This window comes from Elephas maximus, chromosome 9 (genome assembly GCF_024166365.1).
Source record: "Elephas maximus indicus isolate mEleMax1 chromosome 9, mEleMax1 primary haplotype, whole genome shotgun sequence".
In the NCBI taxonomy this organism is placed as follows: domain Eukaryota; kingdom Metazoa; phylum Chordata; class Mammalia; order Proboscidea; family Elephantidae; genus Elephas; species Elephas maximus.
The window spans coordinates 118,195,844-118,220,086 of record NC_064827.1 but is presented as its reverse complement, the minus strand read 5'-3'; the positions used below and the strand labels follow the sequence as shown (position 1 = coordinate 118,220,086).

Below are 24,243 nucleotides of genomic sequence, written 5' to 3'. Positions count from 1 at the left end.
CAGGTTCTTGCTCTGGATCTTGCATTTGGCTCATCATCTTTGACCTCCAGTCCTTGGGACTTGAGCTAGCAGTTTACCTGCCAATCTTGGGTTCATCAGCCCCTGTATCTGTGTGAGTCAGGAGAAACCTCCAGCCTGACACACCTGACCCACAGACTTGGGATTGCCGGCTTCAACAATTGGGTGAGCCATGAGCCATTTCCTCAGGATAAATCTCTCTCTCTCTGTTGCTGTGTGCTGTCGAGTCAATTCTGACTCATAGCGACCCTACAGGACAGAGCAGAACTGCCCCATCGGGTTTCCAAGAAGCGGCTGGTGGATTCGAACTGCCTACCTTTTGGTTAGCAGCCTGAGCTCTCAACTACTTTGCCACCAGGGCTCCCTTCCTCTCTCTCTCTATGCTTTTTTGGTTTTGTTTCTCTACAGAACCCTGCCAAAGACACCAACCCAAAATTTAAACACACTTAAATAGTAAGTATACATTCTACACTGAAAACACATGCCATGAAAAAAGTAATAAAAATTTGGTAACTAGAGGGTTAAAAGAACTGAAACTCTAGGGCGGAGTCCGTCCAGGCTGTGGAACAGCCTGGGACAGAGCTATGTGGGGGCTGAGGTGAGACTGCAGGACCCGTTGAAGGCCAGGTCAGACCCCAACACTGAACTCGCTATCAGTGAGAAATGAGCACGGATTTTTTAAATTGAAATTTAACTGCACAATTTGATGAGTTCTGACAGATGTATATACTGCATAGCCATCTCCTCAATCAAACATTTCTATCACTCCAGTATGTTCCCTTATGCCTCTTTCCAACAAATCCTCCCCCGCCCCTGTAAGTAACCACTGACCGAGCTTCCATTGCCATCGACAATGTGGGCTTATCACGGGTTTTGGAGAATGGAAGTGGTATACTTTGCAGCAGTCTTGCAAAAAGAGTAATGTGACAGGAATGTACAGGAAAGACTTGCGGCAGAGAGAGCAGAGGTAAGTTGGGAGGCAGCCGGCACAATCAGGCAGGCAGCATTCCTCCACAATGGAAGGCATGTTGTGGTCAACTAGAAGAAAGTGCTGCCACTGTAGGATACAGAAGATGGCAAGGGCTTCCTGGCACCCCTGTTTTTGGAGCCTGATCTCTGTCTAATGATGTAGTTGTGCCACTGCACAAAGATACCAGGGATGGTTTGGCAGTTTTGTGTGCACTCAAGCATGTGAGATCAATAAACTCAAAGGGCAGGTGTGTGGGATGTCACCAGCCCCAGAGCCCTGGTCTGCACCATGCCCCTTTCTGAGCACCTCTCGATGCATGCCAAGGTTCTCACGCTGAGGTGCAAGAGAATCTTCTGAAAATGGAGCAACACTTTGAACAAATGGGTGACTATATCAGTTTTTCAGGGGAGACATTTCATTAGATTCTCAAAGGGATCCATGGCTTAAAAATCAAGATTACGAATCCTGTTTGAGTAAGTGACCCTCAGTAAGAAAGGAAGTTATTCTGAGTCCAGAAATGGGTGAGAAGTTTATAAAACTTCAAACCCCATGAGGGGTGAAGAGAAAGCACTAATTTCATAGCAAAAGGCTCCTCCTCCTCTCAAGTTAAAATCCTTTAATCCATGATTTCAGACCAAAGGAGTATCTGAAAATACACCTGAAAGCATGACAGAACAAGGGAATCCTTAAAAAAGGACCACCAAGGCGCTGTGACTAACATCAATCATTGGCGTAGTCACGCTTGAGTCAATGGGGAGCGAGGTCTGGATTTTCATGGTGTGAATGTGATAAATATGCACAGAGGAGCTGACAATACCGATATCACCATAAAAACACACAAAGTAAAACAAGCAACTCCTGCTTTTCAAGCAGATTATCTCAAATTAAGCCACTGTAATGAAAGGCCACTTCGCCGTAACAGATTGGGGCCTCCTTACTATTAGAAAACAGTGTATTCTCAATGTGTTTCAACTTGGGGATGGTCCAGCACAAGGGCCCACCCACCAGTCTCTCTCCATGTGCACGACTCAAGTTGGAGGTTTCAGCTGATGAACCATTTAAAATAATTTTCTAGGAAGTTTTGCCATGTGTGACAAATGCTGTTCACATGATGTATTGTCAAAGCACGGCTACAGGAGCCCTCAGGTCATCTTCAAATCTTAACTTTAATCCTGCAACATCTTAATGTTAATCTAATATGATGTGTCTAAAGTCTTAGAGCTACCATATATTCCTTTACCTGTAACAAGCCAAGGAGTTCTCAGATATGTGGGATGATTTTTTTTTTTTTCGGTCAATTTGTTATTGACAAAAGGAAAAGAGGGATAAAAGGAAATATGATTATAAATACCTGAGGTAAAAATTCTCTTGCTAGGTCCAAGGCCTTCTTGTAGGCAGCATCCCCCTCTTTGTTCTGTTCTAGAACGTGGCTAATCAAGCCTATTGCTTTGGCTTCCTGGCCATCTAGCACACGTGCAGAAAAGATGAGCTCCTTTGCCAGCGACATTCCAACAGTGCGTGGCAATCTCTGTGTCCCCCCTGCAGGGTGGAGAAAACAGAAAATGCATGCAATGATTTCATACCTGACTAGCTTTAACACTTCAGTGTGTCATTTTTTTATTTACAAAAATATAACAGGGCCAAAAGTTTACATGTCAAAATCAGTAACTGGAAAACTACTTTGAAATAGATCTAACTTTGTAATTAAAGTTGACAAAATTAGTAACACCAAAAAAGCACTTGAGAATCCGACATCATCACTAAGCGATTCCGACACTGAATGTTCCCTGCAACAGCACTGGTATATTCCCGAATTCAGTCCTCAATCGTTACCATGTCGGTGACCACAAGATGAACAGAGCAGAGAAGCAACGCTGGCCATTAAGACCACTTATCATAGAGAAGCAGAGTTCTCTCCAACTTGCATTTGTCTTTTCAGTTTACATAAAACTTAGCATGTCTGAGAAATTTAACTTAAGTACTTTTAAAGAATAGTTTATGGTGAATGGATTTTAATAAAAACAAAAGCAGATAATGAAAACAGCATGAAGATAGACTTTGTCCAGGTAGTATTTATTTTCTGGAGATGCTCTCTCATACAGAGACATACTTTCCTTCCAGTCACAGGGGAAAATCCACTGCTTGAGGAATCGGAAGCCAGGAATTTGGCTTTGACGTTTTCACTTACATTTTTGGACTCTGAGAATTGGTTAACTCTTAAATATCAGTACTCAGATTTGTTGGACAGGGGCAATAATTACTTTTAAAGAGAAGTAGTAAGAATCAATGAAACCCTGGTGGCATGGTGGTTAAGAGTTATGGCTGCTAACCAAAAGGCTGGCAGTTCAAATCCACCAAGCACTCCTTGGAAACTCTATGGGGCAGTTCTACTCTGTCCTATAAGGTTGCTATGAGTTGGAATTGACTCGACGACAATGGGTTCGGTTTGTTTTTTATTTTTTTTAGTAAGGATCAAATGAGGATATGCATGTACATTTGGAAGGTACTACATAAATACGTGAAAGGCTATAACCGGTACAAGCACAACCACTCTCAGATGCCCAGATCTACTCTGCTGATGATGGGCCTGAGTTCTTCCATGTATGCCTAAAGCCACAAGGGAATACAGTGGTATATTAGCATGGTTTAGGGTAAAGCTAGGTCAGCACAGTTCTACAGCAAAACATATCCGTTCTGTTGAAGGCTGCCTGATCAATTAGGTCCACCTATCTATGTCTGGAAACCCTGGTGGCATAGTGGTTAAGTGCTACGGCTGCTAACCAAAGTGTCGGCAGTTTGAATTCACCAGGCGCTCCTTGGAAACTCTATGGGGCAGTTCTACTCTGTCCTATAGGGTTGCTATGAGTCGGAATCGACTCGACGGCAATGGGTTTGGTTTGGTTTGGTATCTATGTCTATGTATGCACTGCAGTTCCTGGGTGGAGTAAATGGTTAATAGGCTCAGCTGCTAACTGCAAGGTTGGCAGCTTGAGCCAATCAGAGGTGCCTCGGAAGAAAACGCCTGGTCGCAAAACTTCTACTTGCAAAAAAATCAGCCGTTGAAAACCCTACAGACCACAGCTCTACTCTGATATGGGGTCACCGTAAGTCAGAATCAACTCAAAGGCAACTGTTTTTTTTTTTTTTTTTTTTTTTTTTTAATTTATTCACTATAATTTCTCCTAGTGACAAAGCCAGGATCTCATTAAACAGAAAGTGGGACAGAAACAGGTGATACAGGTATAGTCTCAACGTCTACCAGTAAGAATGTAAAAACAGCACAGGATCTGGGTTAGTCTCAATGTTGCCCTTAACATGGCTGCTGAGCTGCCTGGGGCACTTGGTGGGCAGGGGGCAGAAGACCGGTCAACTGTCAAGCTTCAGAAAAGAAAAAGCAAACTGGTGGCCCATGGTTCACACAGCCCACTGCAATTCATTTGGCTCACAAAGTCTAAACTGTTTTTTGTTTGTTTTTTTTTCTGTATGAGTTGCCAACATTTAAAAACTGGGTGATTTCATGTAAAAACCAATTTCTGCCTGGGAGTCAGCTGTAGCTGTGCCTCTTAAATGCAGTGTTCTCTATCCAGATGGCCCCAGTCTTCACCACTCTCATTCCCAACACCATTGACTGAGCAGGTTTGCTTTCCTTGAAGCATACTTTAGAGGAAAGTGAAATTTTTTTTATTCACATCTCTATCAAAAGTGGGAAAGTGAAAAAGGAAGAGAAGTTTCAAGAAAGCATGTCTCTTCGGTAGTGATGCACATTCCTACGTTTAACAAACCAAATGTTCCTGCATTAGGAACACAGCTTAAGATGCTGCTATTAAACCAGCCACATTAATAACCATGACCGATATTTAGAAAACATGGATTAAAAAAAGATACACAAAAAATGAAGCCTCAGTGAATTAGAAAAGGACTGACATTTTAAATGGAGAGTGTTTTCAAACAAATAAAATGAGGGTTTCCATGAAATGCAGTTATTATTAAGTGTTTAAACTGCCCACGCAGTTAGAGATGGTGAGTTTATAAGGATGTTTACTAAGTATGGCAGAAAAAAAAAGTGTCTACAAAGGAAGGAGCATTGAAAAATTTAAATCGAATCGTAAACACTGATTTTGCTCAGGGCAGTAAAGGTGTGTCTGAGACCTTAGGCAAGCTGCATGAAAAAGATAAGTTATTTATGATGTTTCCAGTGGCAGCTGATGAGAACGCAGGTATAAATAATACAACCCAGGCAGCTATATTTATTCAGAGTTGAGCATTTTGATGGGATTGAAAAACTTATGGATATAGTATTAATAAGCACAGTATTAGGAAATGATTCCTATCTTGTGTACTGTGAAAAGTTTAATGGGAAAAGTAGGCTGGGCAAAACCAGTAAGTATGAACTTCAATGGTTACACTTAATGTCATACTTGTCATTCAATTAAAACGCAATGTTCCACAACTCCATGAGGCTGAGGCCCATTCATCCTATCGTTCAGTTTATACTATCATTCTCCAGGAATGAGGATTTTGCAAAAAGATAACAAAGGAACAGATCATGTAGATGGCAATTAACACCAGGAAACAGATCCACTCCCTTGAGCTGAATGGCACTGCAATAATTAACGTTATGTGTCAGCCTGGCTAGGCCATGATTCTCCATAACAGGTAATTATCCTCCATTTTGTGATCTGGTGTAATTATCTTCCACCTTGTGATGTAATGTAATCACCTCCACGATGTGATCTGATGTGATCAGCTGATCACTCTTAAGGGGATTTCCCCCAGGGGTGTGGCCTGCACCCAGTGTATATGGATGTTCTGGGACAGCTTGCTTGATTGTGCTCCGGATCCTATTTCCACCTCCTCATCATCTGACCCCCAATTCTTGGGACTTGAGCCAGCAGCTTATTGTCTGAGCTGCTGACTTTGGGGTGCACCAGCTCTGCAGCCCTGTGACACAGCAGCCTGTCATTTGATCTGCCAACTTTGGGACTCAGCAGTTTCTGCAGCCCCGTGAGCTGGCAGCCTGCCGTCTGACTTGCAGATCCTGGGCTTGTCAGTCCCTGAAACCTATGAGTCAGGCGAAGCCTCCAGCCAGTACCTGAGCCACAGACTTTGGAACCTGCCAGTCTCCATAACCTCTCTCTCTATGTGTATATATCCATACACTGCACTAGTTTTGCTTGTCTAGACAACCCAGCCTAAGACAAGCACACAGTTCAACACTGCCAGATGAACTGGATACACACCACGATAATCGAGTCGGCCAGGCGGCACGTGGGGGAGGTCAGGGCTGTGGTGCTTGGCGAGCTTTCTCACCTAAGAACTGAGGAAAAGTCCTCAACCTCGCTCACCAGCTCACCCTGGATGACATCCTAAGTCATCTTATCATTCTGAACATCGCTCTGCAAGGGCATTCCTAAACAGTTAGACAAATACATGATCTGATTCATTCATTTCTCCTGCAATCATATATTCAGGGAACCTGTTTGGTAAGAAATTATCTGGCCCACTTTCCTACGTGCAAATCAGTACACAGAAATCAAAGATTGATGACCTGAATGATTACTTCTACATTTGTGGAATTGAAGGTAACTGTCCCCTCCTACCTCTAGACACATAAAACTTGTGATCTCAAACTTTATAAAAAGGATATGTTTAGTTTGCTTTTCTCAATTAATACTGACAGTGTAAGCAAAGAGCTCCAGTTCAGTAACTGAGCTGCAGTGCAACATGACAGCACACGGCTCGTGATTCACGGGGCATCCCAGAATTCTACCAATATCTCAGCAATGGTCATCCTAAACTAAAAAATTTATTATGTCAACATTCTACTCAGTTTGGAAGTACTTATGCTTGTGAACAGCTATTTTCTATTATGAAATTAAAATATTACTGCCTGTTAAAGGGCATCAAGGTTCAATTCAGCCTTGCATCCTACAACCTGAAATCCAAGATGTGACACTGAAATCTTGGTGTAAAAGAAAAAAACATCAGCTTTTAAATTTCAAATGAAAGGAGAAGTAGTATAGAAAATTTATTTCAATTGGTGTTTTATTAATTCTGAATATTTAAATTAAACTGTAATATTAAAGTTAGGTACAAAATGAAGACAATACACCGTATTTCTGCCAGTGGATGTTCTTATACCAAGCTTTCTTTACTAGTTCACATTGTCTGCCTTGTTCCCTTAGGCATTTGAGTTTGGGATCCCTAAAGTGTCATCTCTAGACACAGTCCTGGAGATTGATAAAAATAACGCTGTCCATGTGACAGCAGCCCTCATTCAGGACGATGGAGCTCAACACTATTCAAATAGTCACACTATTATCTATCCCAACAGCTTCCAACACTGAGCCCTAGTGCTTGGCTGGTGCTGTTCTGTGAAATTTACATTCCTGCCATGGGAAGGTGCAGAACCCCATTTTACAGATAAGAAAACTGAGGCACAGAGTTTTAACAATGTGCCCAAAGCAACATTGTTAGGGTGCAGAAATCTAACTCAAACGCATCTTATTTACTATGTGGTAAGAAAATAAAAAGAGCAACTTACAAAATGAATGCATGGCTTGAGCCTATTTTGTTTTAAAAAAAAAAAAAAAGGTATATGTGTGGTGTATGTAAGTAGGTACAAACATATGCCAAATGTATTCAGAAAGTTAATGCTCACTACTTTTTTTTGACTTTGCAGTATTTCTAAAACTTTCTGCAATGTATAGATAATATCCCATTGTACCAAGAATGAACGTGTGTTAATTCATTCATCCTACTGAGCACTAAAGCACACGTTTTTGTTGTTAGCTGCTGTTGAGTCCATTACGACTCATGGCAACCCCATGTGCGCACAGTAGAACTGCTCCACAGGGTTTTCAAAGCTGTGACCTTTTGGAAGCTGATCACCAGGCCTGTCTTTCAAGGCACTTCTGGGTGGGTCTGAACTACCAACCTTTCAGCTAGTAGTCTAGCACTTAACCATTTGTACCACCCAGGGACTCCTTAAAGTGTTAAAAAGCAAAGATGTCACTTTGATGACTAAGGTGCACCTGACCCAAGCCATGGTCTTTTCAATCATCTCATATGCATGCAAAAGCTGGAAAATGAGAAAGGAAGACTGAGTAAGGATTGACACATTTGAATTGCGGTGTTGATGAAGAATACTGAATATACCATGGACTGTCAGAAGAATGAACAAACCTGTCTTGGAGGAAGTACAACTAGAATGCTCCTTAGAAGCAAGGATGGGAGACTTTGTCTCACTTACTTTGGATATGTCCATCAGGAAGGATCAACTGCTAGGGAAAGACATGACATTACGCGTGGTAAAGAAGAGGGTCAGCGAAAAGGAGGGAGACCCTCAATGAGACGGACTGACATAACAGCTGCAACAATGGGCTCCAATCTAGCGATGGTTTTGAGGATGGTGCAGGACTGGGCGACATTCTGTTTGTTACACATAAGGTTGTTGAGTTGGAGCTGACTCAGTGGCACCTAACAACAACAACAAGAATAAAAGTACTAACACATTTGGAGACCACATGACAGACAGTCAAAGAGCCAAGACACCAAGGTGAAAGCATTCCAGATAAGCTCCTGTCCCTGTTTCCAGAAAGCTTTCTAAGTTTTGGAAGTCTTCACTTTCCTGGACTGTAGTAGTCTTACTCAGTGATCATGACACCAGCAAGTAATACATTCAGTGAGCACTCCAGCAGGGACTCCATCAAACAAAAAAAAAACCAAACCCACTGACAGTGAGTTAATTCCGACTCATAGCTACCCTATAGGACAGGGTAGAACTGACCCAGAGTTCCCAAGGAGCGCCTGGTGGATTCGAACCGCTGACTTTTTGGTTAGCATATTTCTTAACCACTGTGCCACCAGGGTTTCCATAGTGCTAGTGAATAACAAGAGGAATATGCATGTGAGACCAGGATTCCAGGGTTTGATAATCACCAAACTCACAGCCTTCTGCTAAAAAATAAGTACCTCAAACTTTCCTGGTATCAGTGAATTTATAGCACGCTTTTCTTCCACAAAAAGCAACTATTTCTGAGTCACTTCATCACCTAGCAGAAAGTGGCATCCTGTGTGTTCTAAGACTCTGCAACAGGGCACACCTGAGCAACGAGCATAAATGAAGGTCCAAAGCCATATTCCTATACCATGAAGAGAACGAAGCATCACAGCCACTGACCCTTTATAATGTGGGAATGCGCACAGAATGCCAGACTACCTCCCAGGCCTTGCTGTATTTCTCTCTCTTTCTTGCTCAGTTAACAAGCAGATTCTGAATGAACTGATCTGAGCTGGGATCTAAGTTCTGCATTTCTGGCAGGCTCCAACACTCAGCTGAAGAGGCAGTGAGACCAGCTGACCTGCTGCTGTAAAACATGAGGTGGGAGATGATTCTTTTTAAAATAAATCAACGGAATTTACAGAACAAAATGAGTATTAGTCACACAGAATAGTCACGTCAAAACTGTGTCCCTGGTATTCACGGCCATTTTGGAATTCTTCTTTTAGAACTAATTTCAAAGACTACAGCACATCTGTTCGCTCATTTAACAAGTATTTATTGAAAACCCACCATGGAGGGGCCATGTTTTTGGTATGCAGATACAGCTAAGAAACAAATAAAGCCCCTGCCTTCCTGGGGCCTACATTCTTGTGGGGAAGCCAAACAATGAGCAAGCAAATAACCACTGTCAGACAGTATGAGACAGCAGAGTGACTGGAGGTGGGGCTGGAAGGTCAGAGTTTAGATAGGATGGCCAGAGAGGGGCTCTCGGGCCAAGGTCAGGATGGAGGGAGGGAGGGAGTCACACACAGGGGTTTCCAGGAGGCGTGCACACAGGGCACAGGTTTTGTGGGGGACATGTCTCACTCACTTGAGGACCCAGGAGGCCAGTAAGGCTGGAAAGCACGGAGCAGGAAGGTGAGAGCAGCAGGAAGTGTGGTCCCAGGGAACAAGGTCAGATCCTGTGGGTGCTAGAAGCCAGGAAGAAGCTGGTCTTACTCTGAGGGTAGCAGGGAGACACTGAGCACCCGAGAGCATCTCCTACACAGCACTGGGATGGAGAACTGTTGTTCTTTAGTAGTAGATTTGGATTTGAGGAAGAGTCACAGCCATTATGAGTCCAGAAGATGAAGGTAGTTGGGAGATGTTCATGTGGTTTTTGGGAGGCCTCCAACTGGCTCAGAGAGAAATTTCAAAACAAGTTCCCCAAATGTTTTTAATTTCTGTCATATGTGGCTGCCCAAGACACCCTGCCCCCGTTAAAATCATGGTTTTACTTCTGGAGAACGCACTACGGTATGCAGCCTTGGACAGTCGAGGATACTTCTAACTGAAGAGGCCAAGGGGGCAGATCCTCCTTTTCTCTGCCCTGGCACAGCTGGGCAGGCATCTAGGTCAACCGGTCAATTGGATGTTATTTCCCAGAACTGTTTTTTTAAGTCCTGAATGTTCTTGTACCGGGACTGCTGCCACAGTGTGTACTGTCTGGCTTCCAGGGGTCCTGGGTTCCAAGTTGTACTCTAAACCTAGGTCTCTAGCCATCTATTAATTCTGGGACCCTCTCAGTACACTTTTCATTTAGGGTTGTTGTTAGCTGTTGCAGTCAGCCCCTCACTCATAGTGAGGATCAGACTGTTGTGATCCATACGGTTTTCGTTAGCTGATTTTTTAAGAAGATTGCCAGGCCTTTCTTCCTAGTCCATCTTAGTCTGGACCTGTTCAACATCACAGCAACAACATGCAAACCTCCACTGACAGATGGGTGATGGCTGCTCCTCAGGGGCACTGGCTGGGAACCTAACCCCTGGAAGGCAAGAATTCCCTCACTGAACCACCACGTTTAGGGTAGCCAGGGTCAATTTCTATTGTTTGCTTTTCAAAATCATGAGTGATACAGTAACATAACTAGCAGTTGTATTGTCTCTCTCTCTCTCTATATACAATAGTTACATGAAGTCAATTGGGAGTTTTTTTTTCCAAATAAGATTCATTTGTCTAATCAGTAATTGTTGGTTGAATGACCTAACATACACCGAGCACTGTCCTAGGTGCTGAACATACCGTGGTGAACAAGACAGGCCACCCCTGAGATATGACCATCTTAGAGGTAGAGAAGGGAGAAAAAAGGCAATAAACAAGCCAATGGACAAGAGAGAAAAGAGAGAGTAACAAGTGTTATGGAGAGAAGTAAGGCAGAAAAGGTTCTGAGACAGTAAACTAGATGGCTAATTTAGACTGCGGGTAGGGGAAGGCCTCTTGGATAAAGGTAAGGCCAATGTCTGAACGATAACAAACCAGCCATCTGACCATCAAGAATATGCCCAGTGATAAAATCAGGGGCTGTAGAGCCATAAGGGCAACCTGAGCTTGCCATGTTCAAGGAAGAAAAAGAAGGTCACTGTGCCTAAAGGGAAAAGGGTGTGAGTGGAACGGTAGCAAAGGAGGGTGAACAGAAAGGCAGGTTCAGAACCCAAAGATGCAGGTAAGAGTTCACGTCTGACTCTACGTGTGATGCCTAGGCACTGGAGGCTCTGCGGTGGTAAATGTGTATTTCAGAAAGATCCTCTGAAGCTTGGTGGAGAACAGATCATAGGAGCAAGATCGAAGCAGGGTGCTCAGCAGCAGCTACAGCTATCGTCTCAGTGAAATATGATGATGGCCTGGGACAAGCAAGGCGCAATGTAGGCAGGGAGAAGTGGGGGGATTTTGGGTAAGTGTTGTCCAAAACTGCTGATGAAATGGGTGGGGGGAGAAAAGAAAATCAAAAGAATGCCTAGACCTCGGGTATGAGAGAGTAAGTAAAAGGTCAGTGCTGTTCACTGACACTGGAAAAACTGGAGGAGAAACACGTGTGTTTTGGTCATGCTGGGCTTGGGGTGTCTTTTACGTATATCTGTGGAGCTACCAAGCATGTACTTGGATACACAGCCTAAGGTTTATTAATGATATCATACAGATGGCAATCACAGCCAGTGTTCCAGATACGATCACCTAGGGGTCTCATCCTCTTGGACAGAAAGTGGCCCAGGTTGGAGTTCTAAGGCTTTAAAAAAAATTAGAGGCTGCAGAGGGGGAGTCAGCAAGACCCTGAGACATGCCCACTGAGGTAGGAGAAACGGAGGAAGAAGGTGATGCTCAGAGGTTACAGCCAACCACTTCTGCACACCTACTCAACCAACATCCACCCCATTTTCCCTTAAATGAAGTCTGCAGGGGTCTCCTATGAAAGACCTTCTTCACCAAAACAGAGAAACCCAGGAATAAACAGGTCTTCTTCCCCATGTTGTCATGTCTGCATGTGACACCTGGAGCTATGGCAGCCATCATGTCACCCTGATGGAAGCCAGCAAGGGGAAAGTCTTCATACTGAAGATGGCACAGCAGAAAGATGCCACTAGCTGTTGACTTTACCAATCCTGAAGCTGCCCTACTTCGCGACTTCTAGTGACATAATATTTTCATATTGTTTAAGCCAGTGGAAATAGTTTATTTGCAGCCAAAAACATCTGCAAGTGTAGATGGATTCAGGAAACAGATCTGAAAGACACATTTTGGAGACAGGAAAAGCAAAAACACTCCAGAGGCATAGTAGTATGCTGGGCCAAACTGATTACACACTTGAGATGTGTGGTCATGAGATGAGTTAGCATAGTTACATGTTTTTTCCAGCAATGTCTAACCATTTGGGGCAGGAAGAATAGGCAGATAAGCCAGGTTTAACCAAAATAGGACTCTGCTGGACAAGCACAAGGAGAGAGGGGATTCTAACTAATAGAAACAGTTGACATTTCTTAAGCAGATATGACATAACAAACTATCCTAAGCATTTTAAATGTGTTAACTCATTTAAGCCTTACAATTTCCCTACGCAGTTGGGGCAGAGGTAGTTGAGGTCTTTTGTAAAGAAGTGATTATCACAAATGACCATGAAGTCAAAGCTGGGTGAGGATGGAGAAGAAGTGAGGAGAGAGATGACTGAGAGTGAAAGTGTCCATGGACTTGAGGTCTAAGGAGAACTAGAACGTTAGGATACTGCAGAGTGAGACACAGGAAGCCTACGTTCAGGGTGAGGCAAGTATTAATGACATAGAAGTCTAGGGTACAACCGTGGTGGGTGGGGGGGGGGGGGTGCTGGACTAAAATGGGAAGGAGAAAAAGACCCCTGGAGGTACAATCCCAGAGAGGTGCAATTCAGTTCGGTGGATGGTGTGAAATAATGTACATAAAGTACATATCACAATTCCTGGCATAGATTTTCTGTGTTCTAATACTTATTAAATAGTAAATACTTGGAGAGTGGGAACTTATCATTCTAATGGGAAAAATAATAATGCACTTAGCTCATCTAAAAGCTCCAATTTTCCCAAATATTAGTAAGTTATGAAAAACACTCTAAAACTATTATATAATACTTACAATTTTTATGTAATATCTAGAATTTTTAATACTAACTACTTAATATTTAACACTTAATGTGAATAAGCAATAAAATATGCTAAGGTAACAACAAATGCCCATAATGCTTAGCAAAACAAACAGATCTAAAACTGTTTACGTATCAAATGGGAGGCTGAGTGGTGAGAGGAGGGAGGTAAAGGCTGAAGTCCTGTTGTTGCTGGATGATGGACTGAGGGTGAGCCAGAGTGTGCTGGTGCACGGTGAGTGAAACTATAACGATCCATCCTGCACTCATATCCAAATCTAATTCTCTTTTTGGCACTCCAGATTCTTGAACTTAATGGTTTTGAGCTAGTATCTGAAGCCACAGACCAAATAACAAGATTAAACACACACACAAGATGGATGTCTTTGTTCCTCTTGCTTGTGATCATATTAAAGAAAAAAAAGCAAAAACAAAAGCCACTACTGTCGATTCCTACTCATAGCAAGCTAATAAAAACCCAGTGCCATCGAGTCGATTCCAACTCATAGCAACCCAATAGGACAGAGTAGAACTGCCCCGTAGAGTTTCCAAGGAGCGTCTGCTATTCATAATATAAAAATGAACTTAGAGATGTTAACATATTTGATGCTGGCAGTGGGAACTTACTCAGATTGGCTCTAGAGTCCTTCTGACAACGACCCTTAGAGTCTGACAGCTTCGTTGGTAACCGGTATGACACAGATTGGCTCTAGGGTCCTTCTGACAATGGCCCTTAGAGTCTGACAGCTTCGTTGGTAACCGGTATGACATAGATTGGCTCTAGAGTCCTTCTGACAACGACCCTTAGAGTCTGACAGCTTCGTTGGTAACCGGTATGACACAGATTGGCTCTAGAGTCCTTCTGACAACGGCCCTTAGAATCTCTGACAGCTTCGTTGGTAACCGGTATGACACAGATTGGCTCTAGAGTCCTTCTGACAACGACCCTTAGAGTCTGACAGCTTCGTTGGTAACCAGTATGACACAGATTGGCTCTAGAGTCCTTCTGACAACGGCCCTTAGAATCTCTGACAGCTTCGTTGGTAACCGGTATGACACAGATTGGCTCTAGAGTCCTTCTGACAACGACCCTTAGAGTCTGACAGCTTCGTTGGTAACCTGTATGACACAGATTGGCTCTAGAGTCCTTCTGACAACGGCCCTTAGAATCTCTGACAGCTTCGTTGGTAACCGGTATGACATAGATTGGCTCTAGAGTCCTTCTGACAACGGCCCTTAGAATCTCTGACAGCTTTGTTGGTAACCTGTATGACACAGATTGGCTCTAGAGTCCTTCTGACAACGGCCCTTAGAGTCTCTGACAGCTTTGTGGGTAACTGGTATGACACAGATTGGCTCTAGAGTCCTTCTGACAACGACCCTTAGAGTCTCTGACAGCTTTGCTGGTAACCGGTATGACACAGATTGGCTCTAGAGTCCTTCTGACAACGGCCCTTAGAGTCTCTGACAGCTTTGTTGGTAACCGGTATGACACAGATTGGCTCTAGAGTCCTTCTGACAACGACCCTTCGAGTCTCTGACAGCTTCGTTGGTAATCGGTACAACACAGATTGGCTCTAGAGTCCTTCTGACAACGACCCTTAGAGTCTCTGACAGCTTCGTTGGTAATCGGTACGACAAAACGTTCCAGGCTCATCCTGCACACTTCCTCCTCCTCCGACACGGAATCAGCCATTTCCCAAAGTCTCGGTGCCTTTCGGTGGAGCTGCACTTTTTGTGGAACACTTCTGCTCACATCATGACCTGTTTACATATAACACCCATGGTTTCATATGCAGACCCTAAATATCCCTTTAAAAGACTTGGATTCAGTTTCATGGCTCCTCCTCTCTCAATGAATGATAAGCATCAAGAAGTAAACTCCTTGGTAGTCAGGACTTCACTAGGTGATATTACCAGATCTTTTTAACGGTTACTGTCACTAAATCCAGTCTCTTTAACAAGACCTACAATTTTATTGCTTTGATTTAATCACTTCGTCGAATTCTTGGAAGTGAACAACAACATTTTGGGACCAGTGTTCTCAAGGCTGCATGACTCAGAGATCACAAGTGAGCTGTAATGGGTGCTCTATGAAGTTAGAACCCAGGTTCCTTCCATCTTTCTCCTTTGCTGTCCTCAGCCTGCATCTTCTATCCCCCAGGTTATTTCATGGCCCCAAAAGGCTGCTCAAGTCTTGGCCATCCTGTCTGCAAACTAGGGAGCAGGGAAGAAGAAAAGGGGGCAGGCGAGAGGGTGCTCTGTTTCTGGATCCACAGATTAATAAGTCCTAGCCCACAGCTTCTGCTTTCATCTCACTGTAGAATGCAGCTACGTGCAGTTGCAGGGAGGCTGGGAAATGTAGTCTTTGTGCGCAGTGTTTTACCACGGCATAAAGAACACAATGGAGACTTACTATTGCCAAGGGAAAATGAAAACGGATGGGCAATGGGCAATTGGCAGTCACTACTACATTTTTACTACAGGTGGCAAAACTTTTCTAGCCGTGGAACAAAAATGCTTTCACATTTATGTATTATTTGGATAGAAAGAAAAATACACTTGAAATGTCATATTCCTGTTCATACTTTTCCCATCATTCAATTTAATACTGTGAAATGGTATCAAGAAAATTATTTCCCTAGATAACAGTCTTCTGAGATTATAATTAAAACAAATTACTCTGAAGTACCACTTTTTATATCAGCAGAGGCTTAAACATAGTAAGCTTGTTTTTCTCAGAGAAGGCAAGAAATGACATTTTTAAAACCATCTGGTGACCTTCTTCTAGAAGGGGTGGACCTAGATGACACTGCCCCCCAGACTAACCTCCCACCCCTTGGCATTCCCTGCTGCCTCTGGGGCACCCAGACCTTCGCTGCCAACTACCACTGGCCCTTCTCCCAGACCAAAATCCTAAAGTGTGACGCACCCCAAATACAGGCGCCTCTTTCCTTTTTTTACACTTATACATATTAAATCAGTGTAAAGCAAGCTTTGACACTTCACAATCAATTATAATGTAATACTTAAATATCTGGACATAAATTATGATCTTGGATTATAATTTATGCCAAGCTGTTTTTTTTTTTTTTTAGCCTGTTTTTTCCCTTCTCTTATGACTTCACGAAGAAAGAAGCCTACTAACAGTGGAGTCATAGCAAATTCTCTAAGCTTAAATTCACACAGACACTGGCTCAAGGGCATTTAAATGATGTGATCAGGAGTGACCTCTGGCTTCTAGAATACCATTTTTTAATTACTTAGAAATAGAAAGCTCACAAAAGGTTATTTTTTCCTTGAACTGTGGAGGAAACATTCAAGTAGAAATGTTAGTTCTGGATTATAACGTCCTTTGCAACTGATTACTGTGGCACTCTGTCAGAGGCTGCAGGCAAGGGCTCTCTTGATAGCTCAGGGCTGGACGCTTAGAAAGCTGACTTCCTCGCACTTCTACAACAAAAGCATTAGGGGCGCTGAGGAGGTTAACTAGGAGACAAACATGGCATGTTTACGGGCCTCCTAACAGGCTGTGTCACAACCACAGAAAAGCCATAAAAGTATTTATCCTTAAATATGCGGCCAATGTTTAAAGTGCTACAATACCTTCTATTCCCTGAGGCTTTTCACATGTTTGAAAGCACTAAAAGTATGTACACACACACATACACACATGCACAGAAAATGAAGGAAACAAGATAGGTGAGTATGTGCGGACAAAACCTAACAGGCCAAACCCTAAGAGAACCTGCCTGAAATGTCAATTTGAGTTCTACATGGTATATGGTAAAGGGGTATTTGGCAACAACTTAAAAATTTGTAATAGAGAACTGGGGTGGAGGAAGAAGGTTTGGACATCAAATTTTTCCCCCTAGAGCAAAATAAACTGACTATAACTAATTAAAGCCTCTGTGATACAGTTTTCATTAACATTATAGAAAGCCTTCTCAACTATCATTGAATTCACTGTTAGAGCAACAGATATGCCAACATTACATTCATTATAAACAAAATTATATACACTTAAAAAATGTTTATATTCACTTTTTACACCAAATATTTGCTGAAGCATTATAGTTTTTAACTTCTGAAAAATAAACTAACTTACGTATACCAAAAAACAAAACATGCCTGTTGCCGTTGAGTCGATTCTGACTCATAGCGACCCTACAGGACAGAGCAGAACTGTCCCATAGGGTTTCCAAGGAGCGGCTGGTGGATTTGAACTGCTGACCTTTGGTTAGCAGTCAAGCTCTTAACCACTGCACCACCAGGTCTCCATATTGTTATATCCTGGATGAAAGACAAAATCTTACTTTTTAAACTATTCTAAAGGCTGTTGTGGTATGCGTCTGTTCATTCTGGGTCACCCAGCGTCTCCCAACAGCACAGCACTCCCCTCTGGTGTGAGCCCAGGTGCTTGCCTTTCCACTGGCTGGGTCCAAGGGGTTGCTGAAGACTTGTCCTGTTCCACACCCCCATACAGCCAAGGGATGGGTAAATGATGTAAGCCAGACCCAGCAAACACTTTTCTTGCAACTTGGATCTTGAATGAAGTGATGTAAGAATAACAGAAATGACTGGAGTTCATAAATTCATGCAAAGGCTTTCAGGCAAGACTGTCTAGAGTGATGCTGACAAATGGACCTCTCTGTGAAGACTGAAGCACACCGTATCTGCGCTGTTCAGTCCACTGCTCACTAGTCACATGGGGCTGCTGAGCACTTGAAATGTGACCAGTGTGCCAAAGGAACTCAAGTTTCCATTTTTTTAGTTTTAATTAATTAAATATAAATTTAAAAAGTTCCCCGTGATTGGTGGCTATGGCACAAGATGGCCCAGGTCTAGAGTTTCCTGCCACAGAGAGCCTCTGGAGTGGCCTCTTCAGTTTCCCATCAGCTCCCCCTTTTGGTTGCAACATTTGTTTCATTGTAAAAAAAAGCCAGAGAAACTTTGATACCATCTACAGTTGATTTCAACATTTAAAGTGTCTTAGTCAGTGCTGTGGAGTCCCTGGTGGCACAAATGGTTACATTAGTGCTTGGCTACTATCCAAAAGGTTGGTGGGTCAAATCCACCTAGAGGCACTTCGAATGAAAGGACTCGTGATCAACTTCCAAAAAATCACAGCCACTGAAAACCCTATGGAGCGCAGTTTTACTCTGACATGGGTCATCGTGAGTGGGAACTGACTCAACGACAACTGATTTGTTTTTTCGGTTTAGTAAATGATGTAGCCAGCGTGAAGAGGACTGCATGACCCTTCCCACCCCCAGTTCACCTGTCTCAGTAGGTGCTTGCTGCTTGGCACAAAAAGGGGACAGAGAAGAAAGAGTCAGCAGACATCCAGTGATAAGAGCTGTGTTCTACAGTCTACGTAACCTCTGTCAGGCCAAAACCAACTGGGGAGAAGGGAGACGTTCCTACGCCAAATGGCTGATCTGGTCTCACAACACTGCTGCCCCTACACGCAGAATGAGAGCTTTCTAGCAGCCTTCAATGTAAACCTACACCAAGTTTGCCTGAAGTCAAATATGGCCACTGCCCAAAGAAAATAAAACTAATAAAAATAAATGATCTAACAGACTCTTCTATATTTCAATTTCGACCTAGTGGCATACGTGTATCAGAAATACTACTGCTGCATTAACGGAAATTTCCTACATATACTAAACATTTTGTAAAAGCCACAATATGCTTTTACAACTGTGTCTGTTTTATATATGCTGTATTGTTTCCCTTTTAATCTCTAGCTATTTATATCTAAATCTTACATGTATTATATATACATATGGGATTTAAAGTCATATTAGTATCTGTAAGTATATCCCAGGATTAAGCCTAGGTAGATTATTTCCTTACTTTTGAGATTTGTCTTTTGGTACAAATATACGTATGTATTTGTGGTGTGATACATGTATATATATGATAGTCTTAAAAGAAAATCTTGATTAATTTATTTTACTACAGTTATATTTACTAAAAATACAACGTTACATGTTTGCCTCGCTGAATAAATCATATAATTACTAAAGCAAGCTGACAAAACTTAACAGCTTCATATCTGTAGGCATCAATAGTCTACCCCTTCATGAACTGTTTACTGTTTTATACTTTTCTAAAACATTTTCTGATAATTTCTTTACTGTCAATTTATCTTCACTATCCTTTGCAAAGGGGCAATGGGATCCTTTGCAATGGTATCATTATGAAGAAATGTTGAAAGCAAACCAATCATGCAGTGATTATTTCCCAGCCCAAATGGATGTTTATGTACATAAACCATACAGCCCGTGCTTTGGGAATAAACAGTCTGATCACCTCTAATGATCAAACACTAAGGTCCGTATTAGTTATCCATTTATTGTATGTTACAAATTACCTCAAAACTTAGTGGCTTCGAACAACAAACATTTATTATCTCCCAGTTTCTAAGGGTCAGGAACGCAAGAGAGCTTGGCTGGGTCTCTGGGCTAGAGGTCTCTCGGGAGGCTGCAGTCCAGCTGTGGGTTGGGAGTGCCCTGCCATGCCGGCCCACCTCCACCTTCACCTGGGAGAGTAGGCCCAGTACTGCAGGAAAAGCCAGAGACATGCAAGGTGTGGAACTGAACACGAGTGCACAAACCCTGCCAGGAGGGTGCCTGAGCCAATCTGGTGATGTTCCTATCCTGGCACTTTTGGGGTGTCTCCCAAAGAAGATAGGCCCTGTGGCATACAGCCCACTTTTTTTTTTTTTTTATCTTTTTAAGACTTTAAACAGAAACCAAAAAACAAAGTAAGCAAAAATAAAACACGCATGGTATTTCACTGTGAGTGAAACCATAAAGATGAATGTATCTCCTTATTGGGAGAACTATCAAACATTTTGTGAAATGACAGTGTAAAAGGATTTTGTTATTTAGGGAGCCAGTAAACAACTGTTGCATATTAAGAGCCATTCTTCAGAGCATATCCAAGTGAGATTAAGCAACTCTAATTTACTGGAAACAAGTTAGTCTCGTTAAATATGTCCAACATCCAGTTAGTTTTTCAAAACTCTAAGCCATGTCGCAATAAAAACAGAAAACCTGTCAAATAGAAATAATCGCCTGTATACTCAAAACAAATAATAAACACATCCATAAAACAACTAAAACCCCTACCTAAACCAGCATATTATGACAACATGAATATATTCACACTTATTGCTTTTTTCATGTTCAGTTGGCTCATTTTATAAAAAGCACCTCATGTGTACTATTCAAATGTACGCTGTATAGTATGTTAATACAATAAAGCAACATTGGCCAAAATTATAATAAAATGTTGGGAAAAAAAAACCCACAACACTGGCCACATGCAGACTTCCCAGTTACTCCAGTTTGCTCATAAATGAATAGAAACTGAAGCTGCAGATTTAACACACATATTTTGTATATTTTTAGAGTTTAGTACTTCAAACTACTTAAAAGGCATGGCAGGAAGTAAAATATATTTAAAATTATTTCGTCTGAATTATTGATGTTCTTTTTTCTTTCTCAGCAGTGTATCATAACTAACTACCTGTTGAGTGTTTGGGCAAATATGTGAGGTTACCTACTTCCTCCTTCATCCCTTTTACCAGTGTCCTGATGGTTACAGAGGATGTATCCAGGAGAATATCTTAAGGGAACTTTTGGACATGACAGGTATTAAAGGTCTACAGGTATTACTTTAGCAAGAACAACAGAAGTTCTGTCCCCATCACTATACAAAATACAGCTTACGTCAACAATGGATCTATAAAGGTGTCCCTCTGAAAAATTAAGTTTGAGATATTAAAACCAAGCCATTTTTTAAAAATTAAGCTATAGTGGGTGTATTTTAAATGGAAAACTCTAAACACCGAAAACATAATATGCATTCATTGTGAATTTAAAATGTACATTCAGATTTTTCTGGGGTAGGTATTTAGCTTTTTTTTTTTTTTTGGTATTTAGCTAGTTCACAGTCAATTCCTAGATTCAGCCTTTAAACCCAATAAAATTAATAAAAATTATTCAAAAAATCAATAGGGGGGTGGGAAGGGGGAAAGGAAGGAGCAGCAAGCAGAGGAAGTGGCACAAGTTAGCTTGTGACATAATCACAGGGGCACAGCACAGTGTCAGTCTGAACCTATCCCGCCCCCAGGAGTCTTCCTGGGCACAGGGAGTGCACACAGCAGGGGCCAGGTGTGGGCACAGCATGGTGTCAGTCCTCCTGGGCAAAATCCGTAAGTATCACCACTACCACAACTCCCTTTCCCAGTGAGGAGAAAGGTGTGCGAAGACAGTCCAATGAAAAACAACAAAACACTTTTTGAGAGACAAAGCCCCTTCTCTCATCAGACTGTTTCACAAAATGGGGAGACAGCCATTTCCACTTCTGTTTTTATTTGGTAAGAGGAAAGTCAAAGAAAGAAGGCAGAAAATATCATAATCATCTAACTACTTATCACTCCTAACAATTAACAAGGATTTAGTAAAAAGGATGGCAGATTAGGACAACAGGGTAGAAAAAGCACAGGAGTGAGTGATGTATGAAACATTAATGCCTGGAGCCAACATCTCCTGAGAGCAGCAAAGTCAGGGATCCTGTGATTTACAGGTTTATCTTATTTAATAACCACCTTAGGACTGTAGGAACTATCATTTTTCCACACAGATATGGAAACTGAGGTCCAAAGAGGCCCAAAGTCAGGGCTAGTAAGACATAAAGCCAGGACTGTGACCTAGTAAGGCTGGCTCCAGAGTCTGCTCTCTTACTCTGCGTGACAGTGCAACCTTAATCCCCAGTCCCTTCCCAAACATACATGCTGGCACACACATGCACACATGTGGCTTTCACCCACCCTTTCTATCCAAAGCTGGAGGCGAGTATAAACAGCTGCCAGAGGAGGCAGAAGGGACTAGAACAATCTGTTCTCTGAACATTCCATTCCATGAGCTAGGGAACCCTGTGAAGCAAAGGTACTTATCATGGAAATGGATAGGACCCTACCTAGGTGGAGGGAGCCTGGAACAGGGCTTTTACAAAAGTGCCTAATGGGCTGCATCCAGCTCCCCAAGTGATTCCTGCCTCTCCACCACCAATTATCTCAGGCTGAAAAAAAAAAAAAAAAAAAGGAATCCCTAGCCCTCAAACAGAACCTCACTCATTGTGCAATGGAAGAAACAGAACGTCCTGATAGAAGCTCATGTTAAAAAACACGTGGGAGATAAAAAGCCATGGTAGAGTAACTCTACAAAATTATGACAACTTCTTCACTCCTGCAGCCAAACACACCGCCCACTTCACAAAGTAAAGGAACATATCTTGTGAAAGATACAGCCCGTTATTTAAGGAAGCATAATGCAATAACTAAAGACAAGTTCCCATAGTGCTTTTACTATAAAATAATTTAGAGACTACAAGAAATCAAAGAGTCAATGACAAATCAAGAGACTGAAAAGAGACTGCAGAGCTTAGAAAAACACTGAGGACCAAAACATCATAACAGAACCAATAAATGATTTAGAAACAGCATCCTAAAACATGTGAGGCTGAAGACAGAAACCTTGCTATAGGCAAAATACTTACAAAAAACGTAGCATATGCACCGAAGATAGAAGTAAATAAACCTAAGGGAACAGATATGGAGGAGAAACAACTATTCTGCCAAGAAAATTGATGTTTCTAAAGTAGAAAATCCAACAAATTGTAGGAACATCAGGCAACAAGTCTAAGGGTGAAGATGACAAACAGAAGGCTGGAAAGAGTTCAGGCACTTCAATGTCACCCCTTAGCAGCTGAATCAAGGCCAGCAACTGCTTCCCCCAAATTTCTTCTCTTGTGAAAAGCTAGCCCCTTGTTTAAGCCATAGTTAGTGGACTTTTCAGTTACCTGCAGCCTACTCTGCCTCTCCCCCCACAATCCTTCACCAGATCATCCTTCTACTCCCCTTTCTGTTCACCCTGTATATCCACTGCTGCAACACTTTCACCATTGTCTTGCCAAAACCAAACCAAACCCATTGCTGTCAAGTTGATTCCCACTCACAGCGACCCTATAGGACAGAGTAGAACTGCCCCATAGGGTTTCCAAGGAGTGGCTGGTGGATTCGAACTGCCGACCTTTCGGTTAGCCGCCTCGGCTCTTAACCACTGCACCACCAGGGCTTCATTTTCTTGCCAATACCCGTAAAATCTCATTTCCTTAATCTTTGTTGCACCCAACTGGCAAACTCTTCACTTTGCACTTAATGGCTGGTTCGCTTTCTCTGATCCTTCATCTGGACAGGACAACACTGCTGCAGGAAATCACAGAATCTTATCCAGCGGCACCACCCTGAATTCAGTCTCCAGCACCAGAGAAGCTCTGGTGGGCAGCTCACTCTCTCCACCCTAAGGTTGTTCTACATCGTAGCACTTTCCTCATGCCCAAGACCAGCAGCGCGGGTTCCCATTGCTGTCTCCGCCCCAGCCCCCAGCCCCCTTGCTCTCACACATGTACCATCTCAACTCCCAGCTTCTCCATAACCACAGCTCCCATCTGCTCCTGTCCCTTTCCTACCTCCCCACACCCCTGGGCTCAGGGGGAGAAGTGTCCCTTCTCCAAAAACAAATTCCCACCATTTCCTCCAGGACCAGAGACCTGGGTTCACCACATTCTCATCTTTTCTACTGTATACAGACCCCTCCTGCTCACTGGCTCTTTCTTCTCTGTCTGTAAGCATGCGCCTCTCATTTCCACAGTTAATGATTCACTAGAACACTCTTCTTCCACGACAGGAAACAAAATGTAACTGTGCAAACTGGCAATTATTTCCAGAATGATTTTGGGTTGTCTAGC

The 24,243-nt window shown here is 42.6% G+C and overlaps 1 protein-coding gene across 15 annotated transcripts in view; it reads right to left on the bottom strand.

Moving 5' to 3' along the window:
• The window catches only part of AUH (AU RNA binding methylglutaconyl-CoA hydratase), a 212,427-nt gene that overhangs the window by 14,594 nt on the left and 173,590 nt on the right, over positions 1-24,243 (bottom strand). For all 15 annotated transcript variants that reach the window (XR_007518740.1, XM_049896583.1, XM_049896584.1 and 12 more), the window contains one exon: positions 2,340-2,527. Coding sequence is in view for 14 of the 15 variants with exons in the window: in XM_049896583.1 (XP_049752540.1) it covers positions 2,340-2,527 (188 nt within the window). In the remaining variant the exon portion in view is untranslated. The remainder of the gene's footprint in view (positions 1-2,339; positions 2,528-24,243) is intronic.